Source organism: Chlamydomonas reinhardtii, chromosome 12, assembly GCF_000002595.2.
Source record: "Chlamydomonas reinhardtii strain CC-503 cw92 mt+ chromosome 12, whole genome shotgun sequence".
NCBI lineage: Eukaryota > Viridiplantae > Chlorophyta > Chlorophyceae > Chlamydomonadales > Chlamydomonadaceae > Chlamydomonas > Chlamydomonas reinhardtii.
Genome location: NC_057015.1, coordinates 3,790,650 through 3,807,954, shown reverse-complemented (window position 1 = coordinate 3,807,954; position 17,305 = coordinate 3,790,650). Strand labels below are relative to the sequence as shown.

The following is a 17,305-nucleotide window of genomic DNA, read 5'->3' as shown; positions in this document are numbered from 1 at the left end:
CCAGCTCACCGACAGTGGCGTTGAGGCCGCGGCTGTTGAAGACCACCATGCGCAGTGTGAAGGTGCTGCCCACGTCGCCGTTCACGGTGTCCACGCCGCACGCCGCGGGCTGCTTGCTCACGTGCTCGCGGCACTGGCTCCGGGCGCAGTCGGCGGGCGGGCACAGCGTCACCTGGGGCAGGAGCGAGAATGGTGATGAGCGGGTGGCAAGTCCAGTGCATCGAGGGTGTCGATCCGTAAATACGCACCGTGGCATCCAACAGATCCGCTTCCATCCGTGACCTCTCCACCGCCAACTTCCCTCAACTCCCGACCGCGCTGCCCCACTGCCACCGCCGCTCCCCCACCCAGTCCGCTCACCCAGTCTGTGAGGTCTCCGTCCAGGTCGTCTGAGGCCAGGCCCAGCGGCTCGCAGGGCAGCTCGGGCGTGGGCACCTGGTCGGCGGCGCAGCGCAGGTAGGGCGTGCCGCGCTTCACATGCACCAGCCGCCCCAGCACGTCCGTCACCGCCAGCAGCAGCCGCGGAGGCAGCGTGGCGGCGACCACAGAGGCGGTGGCACTGCTGGCGGAGGAGCTGCCAGGGACCGTATACAGCGTCACGCCGCTAGCCACAGTGCCGCTGCCAACCACCGTCGCCAGCGCAGCCGAAACAGCCGCCGGCGCCCCAGAGCCACCTGCGCCGGAGGAACCTCCGGACGTGCCGCCTCCACCGCTGCTGCTGCTTCCAGAGCCGCTGTTGCCGGTTCCGGTGCTTCCATCACTGCCACTCGCAGAGCCGCCGCCACTGCTTCCGCCCCCGGAGCCGCTGCTTCCACCGCTACCACTCGAGCCGCCTCCTGAGCTGCTGCTTCCGCTGCCGCTACCACCGGACCCAGCAGATCCCGAGCCACCACTACCGCCGCTGCCTGAACCGCTCGCACCGCTTCCAGCCGCTGCAGCCGAGCCGCCGGCAGTCATGGCAGACGCAAGGTCCACGGCTGTCGTGCCGCCGCTGCCCGAGCCTCCCTCGGCCCAGGCGTTTTCGGCTGTGGGCACGACGGTGGTACCGCCGCCGCCATCTCCCAGACCGATCTCCGACAGACAGGTGGTGGGACCCGTGCTGCAGCGGCCGTTGTCGCACAGCCTCTCGCCGTCGGGGCAGTTGTCCTCAATGATGATGGTGCGGGTCACCACAAGCTCACCTTGAGGCAAGGCAGGGAAGCAAACACAGATTCATGCGTGGCCGCTTGCAGGCGGAGTAGGTGAGTAGGTTGTACTGAGGTTATGCCGGCAGGGACCACAGGCGTGGGACCACACGCCTCACACACACCATGCGGAACCCAAGCTCACCGACGGAAGGCCAGGTGAGGTGGAAGGAAACGGTGACGACACCGGGCGTGTTGGTGTCGAGGTCGCAGTACTTGAGTCCCATGAGGTCGAAGGGGCGCGGCGAGGCGATGCCAGCGGCGCGGGCGCGGTCGGCGCACGCGATCACCTTCCCGTTCAGGTCACCTGGCACCCGCAACGTGGCCGTCACCTGCATTGCATATGTGTGGTTATTGCAGGTAGCGCATCACACGGCATCACGTGCAAGGGGGCCATTCCGTACCGGCACAGCGCCTCACGTTATCACGTACAGTACAGATGCAGAGCCAGCAGGCTGCGGACAACTAGCCCACACATGTCCCCAGCACCTCCAAATGTCCCAGCGCCGCCCAACGCTCACCCCTGGGTCACAATCCGCCACCTCCAGTCGCTTGCACTTGTCATAGGGCTTGCCGGCTTTGAAGCGGTTGAACCAGTCCGAGACCAGCGTCAGCTTGGGAATGCGCTGCGTGTCGGGAATGTCCACCTCCGCAGCGCTACTGCTGCCGCTGCTGCCGCGAGAGTTGCTACTGCCGCTGCTGCTACCGCTCTTGCCTGTGGCTGCGACCAGGGCGGCGCGGGAGCTGCCAGTGCTACTACTGCCGGAGGTTGTTAACGTCACCCCAGCAGCGGCGGCGGCCGCGGCAGCTGTGTACGCAGTGCCTGGCAGCTGCACCACACGAACATCGTTGGTGGCGCCCGAGCCGGTGCGCGTGCTGCTGCCACTGCCTGTGCTGTTGGCGTTTTTACCGCCACTGGAAGAGCTTCCGCCACTGTTGCTGCTGCTGCTGCTGCCGCTGCCTCCGGACCCACTGTTGCCACCGTAGCCGCTGCCGCTGTAGCCGCTATCTGAGCCGCTACCGTCCTCGCCGCTCCAACCGCTGTCCCCGCCACCGCCGTCGCCGCCCGCACTAAAGATCATGCCGCTGTTTACTCGTGAGCTCTTGCCGCCCTGGCCGTCGCTGGGCTGAACCTGAAGGCCGCAGATCTTCTCCACACTGCACTCGCACCATTGACAGGAATTAGTTGGTGTCCTTGCCACGCTGAACGGCGCGGTCCTGGCACGGCCTTTCGTATTCCAGGTTGACCTTTCGACAACTCAGCTGGCCGGATTCCCTTATCACCATCGGTATCATAATCTGCTGGACATACTCGGCCGGTTCTTTTGTTGGATTGCCTCGCTAATTTCAAATTCTAGCTTTCCTTACTCAGACCCACCTGCACGTGCGTGGCTCGTAGGGGTCGGTGCGCGGGCACTCGCGCTCCGGCGGGCGGCACAGCACGTAGACGCGGCGCCGCATGGTGGGCGCGCGGTTGCCGGCGCCGTCGCTCACGTCGTAGGTGATCACCCAGGGCAGGCCGCCCGACTCCTGGTCGCCGGTGGGCGTGTCGGTCTTGATCGCATCCGCCTTAGCGCCGGACGGCGCAATGACGCTGGTGACGATGGCGGTCGCCGGCAGCGCCACCACCTTGTTGGTCTTGCCGTCAAAGGACTCGTCCACGTCGTCCTCCGCATCCACGCCCTCGTCCACCCACGGCTCGTCCACGTACAGGCTGTGGATCATGCCCGAGGCGCCGCCCGGCGTCACGAACAGGGTGCCACTGCCGCGAAGTGACAGGCGCGGAGGCATGGTGTCGGGCAGAAGCTTGCGGGAGCGCTGGGCGGAAATGGATGTGGTGCCGCTGCTGCCACTACTGCTGCCACTGCTTCCGCTTCCGCCACTGCCGCTTCCACTGCTGCCGCCACCGCTGGAGTCGGTGCCGCCATCCGAGCCGCCACCGTCCGATGACCCAGACTTCGATGCGGCGACGTCCCCGAAGCTGTTGCTGAAGAAGTTGAGCACCGCAGTGAAGGAGGAATCACACAGGCTGAGTGTGGAGCATTTGAGCGTGTTGGGGCACCTCCTCTCGCCAGACGCGGTGCAGGCGTCCGACACCATCACTACGCGGCGGATGGAGGCGACATTGCCGGCGCGGTCCCGAGCCGTGTATGTCACCTGTGCGGGAAGCAAGGTGGGGCGTGGTAAGGCGCGATGGGGAGGCTTCCCAGTGCCCAGTCCCCAGTCCCAGTCTCGCGGATGTAGCTAGGAAGCTAGCTGTGAGCTTTTGCCACGCGCACGAAGCTCAGCGGTCCCTAAGACCCACCACGGGGTGCTTGCCGTCCACGGACGTGACGTTGGTGTTGACGACGCCGGAGGTGACCACGGGCACGGGACCGTCCCGTGCATCCATCGCCGTGGCGCCGTACTCGACGTAGGGGTCATAGATCTGCAGCTTCAGGGTCGCGTCCCCCAGCAGCGATAGCAGAGGCGGCTGGGTGTCCGGCACGATGGCGGGCGGGGGCGGCGGGTCTGACTCAATGGACAGGTCCGGCGCCTGCACGGCAGCGGTAAGGGTTTGGCAAAGCGGGCGAATTGGGCATGCACGCGCAAAAAACAGCAGGCGAGAACTAGTTCAAGAAAGCGCAGGCATGACTCACAACTACTGCAGGCGGTGGCGGCGGTGGTGGCGACGGCGAGAAGAGCACCGACTTGAGGCTCCGCAGTGGCGGCGGAGGAGGAGATGGAGGCGGTGGGCTGGGAGACGGAGGGAGTGGAGGCAGAGGAGAAGGAGGCAGTGGAGGCAGAGGAGAAGGGGGGAGTGGAGGCAGAGGAGAAGGAGGGGCCGGCGGGGCCGGTGGCTGGGGTGGCGCTGGACTTGGTGGCATTGGGCTTGGGGGTGGTGAAGGTGGAGGCGAGGGTGGAAGGGGTAGCGGAGGCAGCTGCACGATGCAAGGCACCATCAGGTAAAGCACTGAGAGAGTCAGGTAGTTATATGCAGTACTCATGATCCTAGCAGTTTAAGCTTCTACACACCCATGGTGACTAGCCGGCAACTGAGCAAACACGCACGCACCGGGGATGGGGGGGCAGGGCTTGGGGGCACGGGGCTTGGAGGCGGCGACGGCGACGGTGGAATCTGCAGGCAGGCACAGGTCTCAGGTGACTGATCCACGCTGCGTATCACTGCATATGCAATACGTCGTTGAAAAGTACTGAAGCTGCCACCGTGTGTCCCTGCCCTCCATGCACGCACCGGTGATGGGGGCGCAGGAGAAGGCTGTGGGGACACAAAGGTGTTTGGGCAAGGTTAATAGCGGCACATAGGACAGCCGACCCAGCGGCGCAAATGGACACGCGCTGGGCATCAGGTTGTTGGGCAAGACAACGATGGCGAGCAAGAGATGTGAGGCAACGCACAAATCCCTCCCGTGTGTTCAGGGACACTCCTTCACGCCCACTCTCAAACACGATTGCTTGCTGCAACAAAAAGCTGGACAAGGGCCCACCGCAGCAGGGCCTGCACGCACCGGTGCCGGGCTCGGCGGATCGGGAGACGGCGGCAGTGGTGGCGGCGCTGGGGATGGCGGAAGCTGTGGGGTAGAAACGGACCAGGACATACTGCACCGTAAGTCTAGTCCTGGTATATGTCATTTAAGGGCACCCATGTGTTCGCGATCTCCGCGGGCCACGGCCGCCGGCAAGCACGCGACATACACATCGGGCCCCCACATACCGGGGACGGTGGCTTAGGGCTCGGTGGAGTTGGGCTCGGTGGAGGCGAGGGCGGTGCTGGAGGAATCGGCGGGAAGGATGGGTAGGGCGTGAGTGTCTGCAGGGCTGCGACGCCCGCGTAAGGCACTATGAACACGCCGGCACCATAGTCAATGGCCGTCAGGTTGTCTCCGCAATAGGCTGTGGTACTGCATCTCGCCACTGTGTCGCCGGCACCATTTTGCCTGCAGCAGCAGGTCCAATGAGAGCACCACAGGAGCGGCGGCAACGGGATAAATTGCGCCCAGGCGTCCCACCAGTGAACGGTGTTTTAGAGGCAACATTGTACCAAAATGTATGGTGACAAACAAACAGGACACGGCATATGCTCTGGTCACAGCACTGCGTCAACCACCCTTCACAAGCTGGCTAGGTACCAATACCACAGGCCGCCATAAAGGCAGTCACGCAGCTGCCACCGAACGCGCGTTCCGTCACGCACCCGCTTCCGTTGGCGCCAAAGCACACGACGGTGTAGTCATCTCGCAAGGCACACGTGGTGTAGCCACGGTTGAACACGAAGAGGACTGTGCGGCCGGTGCCCACGCTCGAGTATGGCAGTGCATCGCCCAGCTAACCAGGCAGGAGAGAGGGCGCAGGGTAGCCGTCCATGTAAGACGGGCAAGTCCGGGCGAAAGGGTTGCGGTCCATCAGGCTATCCATGTCATAAGGATGTGATGAGCCGGGGCCAACGCCGGGAATGGTGGCATGGTCATCATGCATTGGCAACTTGGCGCCCACCACCACGCATGCACCCGAACCTGAACCTGAAACCACGCATGCACCCACCAGAGCGATAGTGTCGCGGGCAACCGTATCGCCCAGTCCCAGACGGCCGGAGCCGTTCTCGCCCCTGCGTTCAGAAGCATCGCATTCATGGTCGGGGGACATGGTGATTACTAGGAGTGAATAGCCCGAGCGGGGATGCGGGCCGTCACGAACCATGATGGGGCGGCTCAGCTAGTTAATGTTCTCCATGGGCAGGCACGGCGGTTACGCTGCTGGCCGACATGCGCTCAGTGACGTACGCAACGGATGCAACCGCATGCAATCGAATGCAGCCTGGACAATGACGGCTGGACGGGATGCGGGCTCGCTCAGACTGATCACGCACCAGCATTTCAAGCCGCCTTTGGTGGTGACGGCACAGCAGTGCATGAAGCCGCATGCAACCTGCACGGCCTTGACGCCCGTACCTAAGTCTACCTGCGAGGTGTGAACACGCCGGGGTTGATGTGCGCGTTAAGTCAGCTGCAACACAGAAGCGACTACAGCTGGAGACCTCACTCAAGTACGTTTCACGCCGTGTAGCGTGCGCATGCAACCGGTAGGCCTCGCCAACGTGGCTGAAAGAGGGGAGCTGCCGCGGCACCACAAAATGCATTCGCAGACTGCCATAGGCCATGAACGAAGACTCACAAATGGCAGATAGTCGCCCTGCACGCAAACGCAAGGCACAAAGGGCGCACTCGAGTAAAACCGGCAGTGAGGACAGGTAGGTTGCATATGCCCAATCCAAATGCCCAACTTAAATGCCCCGTTTAGGTGCACGTGCGACCAGCCTCTGTTGTATGTCAACCGTTGATAGCACGCGCGCCCGCCCACACGCAGCACAAACACCCACCATTTCCGTGGCGTTGTCACCACGGTTCGCATAGTCTCCTAACCCAAGCTGCCTACGCGTGGAGCGATAATGCACATACGCACATTAAAGGGTGAAGCGCTAGGGAGCCGTTGGTGAAACTTGCAGGTGCATGCAGTACTCACATCACATGAATCGCCCGTCCTTCAGCTACGCCTCATCACCCGGACCCCATCTGCTGCTCATTACTTGCTCATGGCATGGCTTACCCCACGTTGTTCCTGCCCCAGCTGCACAACCGACGACAGCGAATGGTACGTGAGCGCCAGTGGCAGCGGGGATGAGGACAGGGAGGAACGCGTCAGAGAGCGGGCCACACGGTATAGGAAAGAGCTTGGGTACGGCGGTGGCAAGCACACGAGCACACATCTAAGCAAGCCGTCAAGCCAGGCAAGCGGTCTGAGAGCGAGAGAGGTTGCAAAACGGAAAATAACCGGACGTACATACAGAGGGTCGACCCGACGGTGAAATAACAACGCAAGGTAGCATCAATCGCGGCCGCCTGTTGCTTGCATGCGCATGTACATTGTTGACCCTTTCCCCTTGTGCTTTTTGACCAGACCCATTCCCTTGCCTATACACACACACACACACACACAAACACGCGCGCGCCGTCTCGGCGAGCTTCGTTGTGTTGTTTATTAACACACATGCACACACAAAAGCACGCCACGCACCACTTGACGCGGCCGTCCAGCAGCGGGTCACCAGAGCTCACAACGACACACGCTGCACAGGGAGGGAGGGCGACAGGGTTATTACCGCTAGTGCCCGTCGCTAACACGAATGTGCGGATACCGATAGACGAGCAAGCATGGCCCAGTTTGCGCCTGCTGTGCGGTGTGAGCTGCCCTCTGCCGTGTTCTCCTTGTGAATGAAAGCGACGAGGTTGTAGGGTGGGTTGGAAGCTAGGGCCTGTACTCACTGGAGTCGGGTCCAGCGTTGATGTAAGTCGCCTTGAGGTTTGTACCCAGGTCCTGCGGAGACATTGGGATAGTGCAAAGCCGCACGCACAGCTTATAATCCATTCATATCACAGCATTGCCAAGCGTGGCAAGGGACTGTTGCATGTGCGGTGACAAGACATGGTGCACGCGGACAGCGCACTACAGTACGGTACTCACGGTTGCGGGCAGGCCGTCCCCCTGTCGTGCGCGTTCAGGCGTTAGAAAAAACATATAGAAGAGGCGGCGAGTGGGCACGGGTTTGGGTCAGTTCGGTCACGAAGGCATCCAGTGCAAGTCTTCAACCGCATGCTTCCCATTGCTGCGCCCGTTGCCTCCAACGTTGCGCGCACTGAGCGTTTCTGTGTCAACGTACCAATTGGCCCGCAGTTTTGCCCCAGTCTGTCGCGTGGCCTTGGCCCAGCTGCATTTGTGCAAGGATGGTCAGGGCGGTGCACACGCAAGCAAGCAAGTTGCTCTCGGGCCATACCGGTAAGCTATGTGGCACACGACAAACGGCAGTCATCACGCACAGTGTCGACCCCTTGTCACTTAATACACATCAGGGTCAACGTTCTCCGTGTGCTTGTGTGCTTGCCCATTACACGAACACGCACAACGCGCATCGCAGAAACCGCCCTTTCCCAGTTGTGCTTTTGCGTTTGCACACACAAACACATCTATCTATCCCTTAACACACACACACACACACACACACACACACACACACACACACACACACACACACACACACACACACACACATACACACACACACATCCATACCTGCCCAAAGCTGTTGGCGCCCCTGTAAGCAACAATGCATTGTATGAGCGGGTTGCAAAGGAGTGCATATTAAATTGCGTGCGAACTGCGACATATATTATAGGCAAATAGGCGCCGGCGGCAACCGGCTTCATGCATGTTCATCGGACTCTGTCTGCATCTCCAAGGGCAGTCCGCCTGCCTGACAATGGCACGCAGGCGGAGAGCCTTAGAAGGTGCTACATCCTCCGCTACAGCCACACATCGTGTACGACAGCCCCTGGCGCCAACCAGACTCAGAACACGGCGGCTCACCAGCACTTGACCTGGCCATTGTCCAGGATTGCGCAGGCGAACTGGTCACCCACTGTTATGGAGCGCGCCGTGCGGCCCGTTCCTGTGCATGGCGCAGGTTGAATACAGCAATTTCAAACAATGGCGCCTTTCCACAAGTCAGGGCGTGGATTAAGGGAGCCGGCGGGGTGAGGGGAGATTAAGTCCCCAATTACCCCCCTGCTACCGAGAATTGTGCAGATTAGGGCATGCAGTTGCAGATGCAGCAGGTAGGTGTAGCCGTGCAGGTGCAGCTGCAAACAGGAAAGTATGCATGCAGCCATGCATGCATGCACTTCAGGGTAAGGGCGATAGCGCTCAACAGGTAAGGTTGTGCACAGCAGATGACAGCGCTGCTGGTCCTGTGCGTGGCGGGCTAGCTGGCGTGCTTACCCAGGTTGATGGAGCTGATGGTGGAGGGATCCTTGATGTTTCCTGTGCCGCCTTGACCCAGCTGCAGGTGGAGAGCATTAGGTAGGGCCATGCAAGTAAGGAGCGATACAGCAGTCGCCGTATATGGATTCCAGTTCATAGCCTGCTGGTGATCGCAGCAGTTACATGCACCAGGAACAAGTCTGCTATGAATGGAGAAAACATCAAAAAGCGTGTCGTTCATACCTGCCCAGCCCAGCCGCCACCCCTGCACAGTAACCAAGGACAGGGCAGGGGACACAAGTGAGGGATACACCAGCCAGGTCAGGGAACAAGTGTGTCCAACTGTCCATAGGCTCACAATACACGCGGAGCATGAATACCGCAGCCATCAAGCAGGCACAGCCTGCTGTGTCACTCAAGCGCACAGCAACTCACCAGCTGCAGGTGGCGAGCGCGCCAGAGGTGGGCAAGCCAGCAGTCACGCCACATGACATACCGGCATGTTGGTAAGGAAAGGCAGGGCGCACTTAGGTACAAGCCGCATTCGCATTGCCAGCGGCCCGCTAGTGTCCCTGCTGCCCGCCATCACCCCAACGCGGGCATCCGCGCGCTCCCCGCCTATCTCCTGCTAGCGCAAACGACAACCGCGCACGCACCACTTGACTGAGTAGTTGTCCAGCAGCGCACACGACGCGTAATGTCCACAGCTGAGCTGGATTGCCGTTCTCCCAGTGCCGAGGTTGACCTGCACAGATCAAAGACAGCGGTACCGCACCACACTCATCCGTATGCCGAGCATGCCTGCATGCACGCGGCGCGGCCAGCGACAAGACGCAGGTGTACCGGTAGCAAGCAGTGGTGAGCAAGCCCGTAACTCACCGCTGGCAAGAGGTCTCCCATTCCATAACCAGTGGTGTTGAACACGCTTAAGATGGCGTTACTTGAGCCGTCCACGATGCCAAGGATGCCATACGCGGCGTTGCTCGACCAGCATCTGGGTGGTGTGAGAGCGAGGGACCCGCCGCCGAAAACATGAGTTGGCGCAGGGAGACGCACAGAGATACTATTTTCGTGGGGTTGCAAAGATGGTACAGAGAAGTGTAGCGAGGTAGTGAGCAGGTGTAGGGGCGCGCGGTGGTGGGTAACCGCTCATGCACTGCCAATCGGAAAGCCACCGCTGGGCTCTCGTCTCCGCGCGCTCTCCTGCTTACTCACTTGACCCTTCCGTCAGTCAAAAGCGCACACGCTGCACACAAAGAGGGTACGAGCGTGTTGAGCAGGCAGGCATAGGTACGGTAATTGGCAACCGAGACGAAACTGTAAGCCAGCCCCGTGCGGTCAGGGTAACTTCACTTCGCCATGTCTGGCAGTCAAGAATGCTGACGACGGACCTTCCAACCCCATCCATACGACCTATGAAAACCCAACCCTACACGCACAATGTTCATGGCCCATGCATGTAGACACTGCGCTCGTGCCGGTGCCTAGATCGACGTCAGGTAGGGCGCTGCCCATTTCACCTGTAGAGTGCGCGTGCATGGGAAGCGAAGTGAGCCGTCGGCAGGAGGTTCTGGAAATGCTTAGGTGGCCGCGCTCCATAGATGGCAAGCGTGGATGGCAACACATCGTACGGCTAAGGCACAACTCAGCGGCTGTGGCTTCATGCATGCACTCACCCGGACCGTCGCCAACCAAGGTGGTCACGTTGTTTCCAAGTTTGCTCTGCGTGACAAGAACGCATCACCTTTAGGACAGGGGCTTCATCGATAATTATTATAGCAAGCCGGCAGCTGCATGCATAGGCTTCTTTCACCAAGAATTGAGCATGTCAACCGACTTGCCTGTCCGTTATTGCCCCAGCACCTGGAGCGCGGGAGATACGTGGGGAAGCGCGCGAGCAAAGTAAGCAGCACAGTCGTATTGCGTCAATCAAGGTGATGCCAGACCACAGCAACATTGGCAGCGCATCCACAGCCCCTGGACCATCCCACCCGCCCGCCCTGCATGCGGACTAGCAATAATGATAAGCCTTACTTGAGCTTGCCCGCGCTGGTCCGTGCGCACAAGCTGCTCCCGGCACCACCAATGGCGGGCGATGCATACTTGAGCTGCCCGGACGTAGGCGTGGCTGCAAACAAAAGGGCCAGTAAGGGAGGGGCGCGCGTGTGGGCGGCTACGATAGAGTGAAGGTAGATATGGGGCCGCTATATTGGCTTGGCGATGCGCCACATAGGAGTGGCGACGGTTTGGGAAGAAGGGCAGAGCAGGGCTGCAGTAGAGCGTGTTTAGAGGGCGACACCGTGATACGGCGTACGTACAGAAGTTGTTGAAACCGCTGCTGTGCCCGCACCTACCTGGGCACACCGGCGGCACAGCGGTGGTGGAGGCGTCCACGGCAATCCAAGAGACAGAGGCGCTATACACCTGTTGTAGTTTTATGCCAGGCGGTAGTGGTTACACAAATGCCACCCACGCACGGGTCGATCGTATTAGTGCCATCAGGAGGTCTGAGTTGCATGGAAAAACATGTAGTCACTTGTAGTCACTTGCCTGCGACATGCAGTTGGCTGTCATTGTGAGCGTGAAGCCGGTGGCGGTGATGCTGCCCGCGGACACGAAGAAGTCGAACGAGGTAGCCCTGTGGACAATAGTCAACGCGGCGGCGGCATTGGCGGAAGGCAGCAGGGTTCACCGAGCAGTAACAGCGAATGGCCAGGAGGCGTGGACTTATCGTGGCCCCAGTCAGGCGCCAAACTGCACACGGAGTTGCGGCACAGCCAGGGTGCTACGGCAGATCACCCATGTATGTACCAACATCACCGCAACTACCAACCTCACCATTCCACAGCTGTCAGAGACACCGACACCAGCGGTGCCTGAGTGAAGGTGCGGGCGAAGCTGATGGAGGTGGTGATGGTGCGCGAGGCACACACGTTGTTGCCGGCGCCCGCCATGGCCAGCGGGCACGCCGCATAGTTCGTGCGCGAGCCCGCGGCGCAGTTATACGACGAATCCGTACCTGGTGCGCGAACAAGGGCATAAAGGGCGTTTAGTAAACGGGTTGATTGGCTACGTGTGGGTGACGTTAACCTTGCCCGGCCCCAAACGAAGGGGGGTGGGGGCGCGCGCGCACCACGGGCACGTCACATAATGATGACTGGGGCGTCCTCACCGGCATCGACCAGGGGGTGGTTGGCCAGGAGCACGTCCATGGTGAACCCGCTGTAGCTTGTGGGCATGGCGCCGACCGGGGTCATCCACAGCAGCGCGTAGGCGTTGGTGGCGAACACAGTGTTCACCTGCACGAGGAGGTAAGAAAAACATGTTCTCGCTTCGGCTAGATGGGCGGCGAGCGTGAGAGCAGTAAGGTGCATGAGCATATTCATTACGTCAATGCTCATCAGGCAGCTACCTAGCTAGCACAGCAGCGCGGTGGCCAAAGCGTCCTCTCCAGCCATGTATGAATTTAGTGTGCAATTTGCGGCTGTCGCGTCTGCAGGAAGTGCAAGGCCCGGGCTGCGGTGCAGAGGTTCCGGGCCAAGGAGAAGGCGCAGCTGGCGGCGGCGGCGGCGGTGGTGGACATCAGCAGTGACAGCGACAGCGACGTGGAGATCGTGGGTTGAGGCCAGTTGAGTGTACGGTATGTAATGCCGTGTGTGGAACTCACGGTGCTTGTGCCGGTGCTGCCAGAGATCTTGCGCGTGGACAGGAAGATCTTTGGAAAGTGACCCGTCAAGACCTGCGCAGCAACACCGATAGCCCAGGTTACATAGGCTCCGATGCCTGACGGCGATATCCGATTTAGTTTTACCAGCAGACCCGCCCCGGATCCCAGCAGCGCGCACCTTCATGCTGTGTGTCCACTTGCGCTCGATGTAGCCCTGGCTCGCCAGCAGGTCCGCGTTGTAGCACTCCCGCTCCGTGCACATGAAGCCGTTGCGCCGGAAGGCCAGGCCTGCACAAGGTGAAAGGCGGCAGCGGAGGTTGGAAAGGCGGAGGTCAAGCAGTGCGTGCTACGAGCCTTACATGACATACATACGTACGTGCGTAGGGCGGCACTATCCACTCCAGCAATGCCATACAACTGCAAAAGTAATGCTCACCCTGCGACGGCAGCCCGTCCAGCGCCACCCAGCTAATGCGGACCGTGCTGAGGCCGCTGGAAAGCACCTCGACATTGAAGCTGGTGGTGTTGACCTCTGTGATGACCACCTCATGCCTGTATGCATGCAGAAGGAAGGAAGGAAGAAGCGGAAGGAAGAAAGAGTGAACGGACTGTAGTGAACGGACTGGCAGTAGGGCACATCATGGGGCTGTGCCATGCACACATGAGCAATCTCGATTGTATGCAATACGCTTGCGCGTCTCTTTCTTGCGCTTTCAGCGTGCAGGCCACTTACGAAGCCGAGTCAGCGTTCTGGCCGGCAAAAGACGCCAGGACCAGGGGCGGCGTGCTGAATGTCTTGCCGAATGAGATGGTCTGCGGGAACGGCAACGTCAGGTCCGCGCTGCCTCCCGCGGACTGAGACAGCGTGCCGCATCCACTGTGGTCTGCACAACACAGTCGTAGCCATGCAAGGCGGGAGCATTGTCAATTTACCGCTTAAGTAAATGCAGGAAACAGTGCAGCAGTGATGGCTGCCTTAGGCTCACGCTGCCTAGTCCTGCCCGCCGCCCGGTACCCCGCTGCGCGCTTACCTTTGACACCAGCCACGTCTCCGTATCCCGTGGCGCCGAAGGTGGCGGTGTCAGCGGGGTCCCACACCCGCTCCAGCTTGCCGCGTGTGGAGAACAGGTCACACTGCCGCGATGTCGCCCTGCGTGTGGGGCAGCAATGCACGCGCGTACATCCCTTTAACGCGCACAGTGCTTCTGGTGTGCCTCGAAGCTGACGTGTCCATCACAAGTTGACTCTGTTGCCGCCTGTAAGCTAGCAAGCATCCCGACCCACATCGCGCACAGCCATCGCACCCACCTGTACTTGAAGCCCAGGCATCCGGTGGTGGTGCGGCAGTAGTCGGCGCAGGCCTTCCAGCTGAACACCGGGTAGGTGGGTGCGGTCAGCGCGGCGCCGTCCACCGACCAGTCCACGTACACGTCATAGTTGTTGTACGAGGCGGAGGGGGAGCCTGGGATGGTTGAAATGGGGCAAGGGGGCAGACGTGTTCGGCGGTGTCACAATGGTCTGGCATTAAGCCATGGGCACATTGGGTACGCACTCGGGCCCCCACCCGACCGTGCACGCACCTAGCTGCGGCATGACGCAGGCGATGTCCACCATTACTTCCTTGAGCATCAGCCGGTAGTAATCGGCATCATTGCCGGGGTCCGTGTTGAAGTTCTGGATCGTCACATACCTGCAGACAGATGATTCAAGTGCCGTGCGGCACTTGGTTCGCTACTGTTTCTGCCATGAGGGGTTTGCTTGAATGAAGCCGCGTGAAATGCCTGCTTAATTCCCGGGGGAGACCTACTAAACCACATCCACTCACCTTCCGAAAAGCGAAATACGCGGTGCTGTGTTGTCGGGCGCACCACCCGTGCAGAAATAGCTGTAGACGGCCCCATTCGTGCCTCGCCCGGTGAACTTGTAGCAGAGCGCATTCTGCGACACCAGGGCTCCATCGCCCGAGTCGTCAATGCGCGTCATGCCCACGCGCACTTCCGCCCAGCCCAGGCGGTTGCCGTATGTGCCGTCATTGTACAGCTGTACGTTCGTGACCGTGTAGTCAGCCTGCAGGTCTATCGCCACCCAGGGAGTGGTTGTGCCGCCCGAGGCAGTCGAGAAAACGTTGCCGATGTTGTTGTCAACCAGGTAACTCTTCTGGTAGCCACCGCCCGTGTCCTCTGAGCTTGCTGACACCGGCTTGGAGCCCTGCGGCGTAGGCAAGGGGGCATAGGGAAGGCGTGACAAGTGCGTGCTGGGTACTTCGTTCACGACCGGACCAGCTCCCTGGAGTAAGCCCTATGGTAACTGTGGTTAACCTGGAAACTGCAGTCGGACTTCTCGGCGCCTATCAGTCGTTTCGGGTCCAAGTCCTGGTCAAAGCGGGGATGTTGTTTCCTTCTAACAATTTGCGGGTGTGCTGAGCGCTGTTGATTACTTGCTAATAGTCGTTGATATCAGCCACAGCACTGGTTCGGTCGAGTGCCAGGTCTACATGTTACAAGCTATAAACTCCTGTTCCTACTTAAAGCATAGCCCGCAAAATGCATCGCATGTGCATAATATTACCGGTGCATGTTTGGTGCACTAAGTCCTCCGCGCGGGATTAGGAGGTCATCGGGTTCCCGCCTACTAGGCCCCAGCCACGCCGGCCGCAGCACATGCGCACGCACTCTTACCGCCACGCTCGCTACCATGGAGCCGGTGCGCGTGTACACGCCCTGGCACTGCGTGCTGAAATTGCCCGAGGCGCCGCGTGTGTTGGTGGCCTTGATGGCTCCCCACGTGCTCACGGCCGTGCAGGCGCACGTGAGGTCGCAGTGGTCCATGAAGTCCGCAATGCCGCCACGCAGCAGCGGCTGGCCCGAGTACAGATCGGCACCGGTGCCGTCCTGCTGCGCGTAGAAGTTGTAGCCTTTGGAGAAGTAGGTCGATGTGGGGCACGTCACTGCACGTGCGGACGGGGAAACATGCGCGGGGTGGGGTTGGGAAGCATACATAGGCGGGCGGCGAATGTAGGTGCCGAGACTCACGCACATTATCCTGTACGTGCAAAGTATTGCGTATGTTATTAATGCCCCTCAGCGAAAGGTCCGCCCCCCAACAGCAGGCTTACGTGTCGCTGCGGTGCAATTGATGGTACGCACGAAGGTGCCATCACACGTGCCCGTCCCGCCGCCCGTCACCACCACAGCATCCGACTTGATCAGCTGTGTCGAGGTGAAACTTTGGCAGGCGCAGTTGGATGAGCACACAGCCGCCGCGGTCTCCAGCGACCCAGTCACCGCCGTGCCCAGCAAATTGTTTGTCACGTCCTTGCCCTGCTGGAACGCATAACCCGTGAAGGCCTTGCATGCGCCGCCTGTAGGCAGCAGGTGCAATTGCAAGCTCGGCACCGAAGTGGAGAGACCGAACCACTGGCCCACAGCAAATAAATCAGCAGCTACACAGTGACAATAATGCCCCGTTACCACAGAGCACCGACCCACTACACCCACCCGACGTGGTCTGGCATGGTTCCAGCCGCACGTATGTCCCCAGGCAGGTCTGGTTGAGGTTGGTTGTGTCGGGCATGAGCAGCGCGCCAGCCGCCTGGCTCTTCAGCTGACCCGTGACACCGTTCCACGTGAAGCCCTGGCAGCTGCAGTCGGCTGTGCAGCTGGCGGCAATAGCTGGCAGGCTGGAGGTGAGCGCGGACCCAAGGTTGTTGCCCACGGCCTGACCGCCCTGGTAGAACCTGAGTAGCAGTGCAAGGAGGCAAGGTTGACGCCAGCCGTGTACGTGCTCACGGCCACCCAGGCCCCCCTTGAGAGGACTGTGCGTATCCCGAAGCCCGCATGCCTATGTGAACCAATTGCTTACTGGTAGCCGTTAAACCCAGGGCACGAGCTCTGGCCTACAAGGGCGACGTAATGCGACCGGTTTTGTGGAGTCGATACGACGAGTCCCGCGTTCAGAAAATCAGCGCCGACCTGATAATTATTACAATTGCTTCAAGGTATTCGCGCGGCAGTCGAAGGTTTTCGCAACGTCAACATGCTGACAGGAATGTTGTGGGGGTGCCCCGTGTTGACTCTTCAAATGCTCCAAAAGGCTTTGACGCACTACTATGTAAGCAAGCAAAACCAGGTGTGTGCCTAACCGTGGGCCCACGGGAGGCCCAGAGTTGATGACCAGCAGCATAGCCGCGCGAGCTCAGGAGACCAGGACTTACCATCAGCAAAACTTTTCCACAACAAGCAGCTCAACCAGCAAAAAGCCCGTAGGAGGCTGCAGGTCGCCCAAGGCTGCCGACGCGCCCTTTGCTCCCAGTCCCCCATCCTCATACTATATGCAGATATATGGAGCTCATTCTTGCAGTTTCCAACAACGTTGGCTGTGAACGTTATACTGTTGTCAGAAAACTCTAGGTCAACGAAGATACGCTTGATAATGGTATGTTGGGCTTGCGGAGATCGATACAATTGCGTCTACTCAGTGCGTCTTCATGGTGGAAGGGAAGGTTGGTCAACCAGATCGCCCAAACCCGTTGTGTCGTGACTTCCAACCTGACCCGGTGCGAACATCGCAGGCGTCGCGAGTGTGACGACCGTCTGGGTGACGCGCTCAAGTTTGAGAAACTCTCAAACTTGAGTGACGCGTT

General features: G+C 60.3%; 1 protein-coding gene across 3 annotated transcripts in view; it reads right to left on the bottom strand.

Moving 5' to 3' along the window:
• Positions 1 to 17,303, bottom strand: part of CHLRE_12g515350v5 (uncharacterized protein) — a 28,912-nt gene extending 11,609 nt beyond the window's left edge. The window contains exons 1-50 of one of the 3 annotated variants that reach the window (XM_043068291.1): positions 16,877 to 17,303; positions 16,525 to 16,558; positions 16,161 to 16,399; positions 15,779 to 16,024; positions 15,342 to 15,610; positions 14,489 to 14,871; positions 14,244 to 14,353; positions 13,972 to 14,125; positions 13,695 to 13,813; positions 13,397 to 13,547; positions 13,100 to 13,215; positions 12,842 to 12,951; positions 12,664 to 12,735; positions 12,169 to 12,295; positions 11,835 to 12,015; positions 11,547 to 11,634; positions 11,351 to 11,420; positions 11,031 to 11,124; positions 10,838 to 10,859; positions 10,673 to 10,718; positions 10,436 to 10,516; positions 10,212 to 10,242; positions 9,876 to 9,990; positions 9,639 to 9,741; positions 9,432 to 9,522; positions 9,240 to 9,261; positions 9,015 to 9,075; positions 8,604 to 8,685; positions 8,310 to 8,331; positions 7,900 to 7,947; positions 7,704 to 7,724; positions 7,505 to 7,556; positions 7,257 to 7,308; positions 6,789 to 6,809; positions 6,562 to 6,613; positions 6,357 to 6,374; positions 6,052 to 6,143; positions 5,727 to 5,790; positions 5,380 to 5,510; positions 4,900 to 5,122; positions 4,694 to 4,756; positions 4,416 to 4,443; positions 4,240 to 4,302; positions 3,876 to 4,105; positions 3,490 to 3,720; positions 2,563 to 3,341; positions 1,706 to 2,342; positions 1,330 to 1,516; positions 361 to 1,181; positions 10 to 172 (exon numbers count right to left, since the gene is read on the bottom strand). In XM_043068291.1, coding sequence (XP_042918387.1) covers positions 10 to 172; positions 361 to 1,181; positions 1,330 to 1,516; positions 1,706 to 2,342; positions 2,563 to 3,341; positions 3,490 to 3,720; positions 3,876 to 4,105; positions 4,240 to 4,302; positions 4,416 to 4,443; positions 4,694 to 4,756; positions 4,900 to 5,122; positions 5,380 to 5,510; positions 5,727 to 5,790; positions 6,052 to 6,143; positions 6,357 to 6,374; positions 6,562 to 6,613; positions 6,789 to 6,809; positions 7,257 to 7,308; positions 7,505 to 7,556; positions 7,704 to 7,724; positions 7,900 to 7,947; positions 8,310 to 8,331; positions 8,604 to 8,685; positions 9,015 to 9,075; positions 9,240 to 9,261; positions 9,432 to 9,522; positions 9,639 to 9,741; positions 9,876 to 9,990; positions 10,212 to 10,242; positions 10,436 to 10,516; positions 10,673 to 10,718; positions 10,838 to 10,859; positions 11,031 to 11,124; positions 11,351 to 11,420; positions 11,547 to 11,634; positions 11,835 to 12,015; positions 12,169 to 12,295; positions 12,664 to 12,735; positions 12,842 to 12,951; positions 13,100 to 13,215; positions 13,397 to 13,547; positions 13,695 to 13,813; positions 13,972 to 14,125; positions 14,244 to 14,353; positions 14,489 to 14,871; positions 15,342 to 15,610; positions 15,779 to 16,024; positions 16,161 to 16,399; positions 16,525 to 16,558; positions 16,877 to 16,982 — 7,321 coding nt within the window. In that variant the 5' untranslated portion in view covers positions 16,983 to 17,303. Of the gene's footprint in view, positions 1 to 9; positions 173 to 360; positions 1,182 to 1,329; positions 1,517 to 1,705; positions 2,343 to 2,562; positions 3,342 to 3,489; positions 3,721 to 3,875; positions 4,106 to 4,239; positions 4,303 to 4,415; positions 4,444 to 4,693; positions 4,757 to 4,899; positions 5,123 to 5,379; positions 5,511 to 5,726; positions 5,791 to 6,051; positions 6,144 to 6,356; positions 6,375 to 6,561; positions 6,614 to 6,788; positions 6,810 to 7,256; positions 7,309 to 7,504; positions 7,557 to 7,703; positions 7,725 to 7,899; positions 7,948 to 8,309; positions 8,332 to 8,603; positions 8,686 to 9,014; positions 9,076 to 9,239; positions 9,262 to 9,431; positions 9,523 to 9,638; positions 9,742 to 9,875; positions 9,991 to 10,211; positions 10,243 to 10,435; positions 10,517 to 10,672; positions 10,741 to 10,837; positions 10,860 to 11,030; positions 11,125 to 11,350; positions 11,421 to 11,546; positions 11,635 to 11,834; positions 12,016 to 12,168; positions 12,296 to 12,663; positions 12,736 to 12,841; positions 12,952 to 13,099; positions 13,216 to 13,396; positions 13,548 to 13,694; positions 13,814 to 13,971; positions 14,126 to 14,243; positions 14,354 to 14,488; positions 14,872 to 15,341; positions 15,611 to 15,778; positions 16,025 to 16,160; positions 16,400 to 16,524 lie in introns of those variants that run through there. The other 2 variants (XM_043068292.1, XM_001702937.3) reach the window with 2 other exon arrangements.
• Between the last annotated feature and the right edge of the window lie 2 nt (positions 17,304 to 17,305).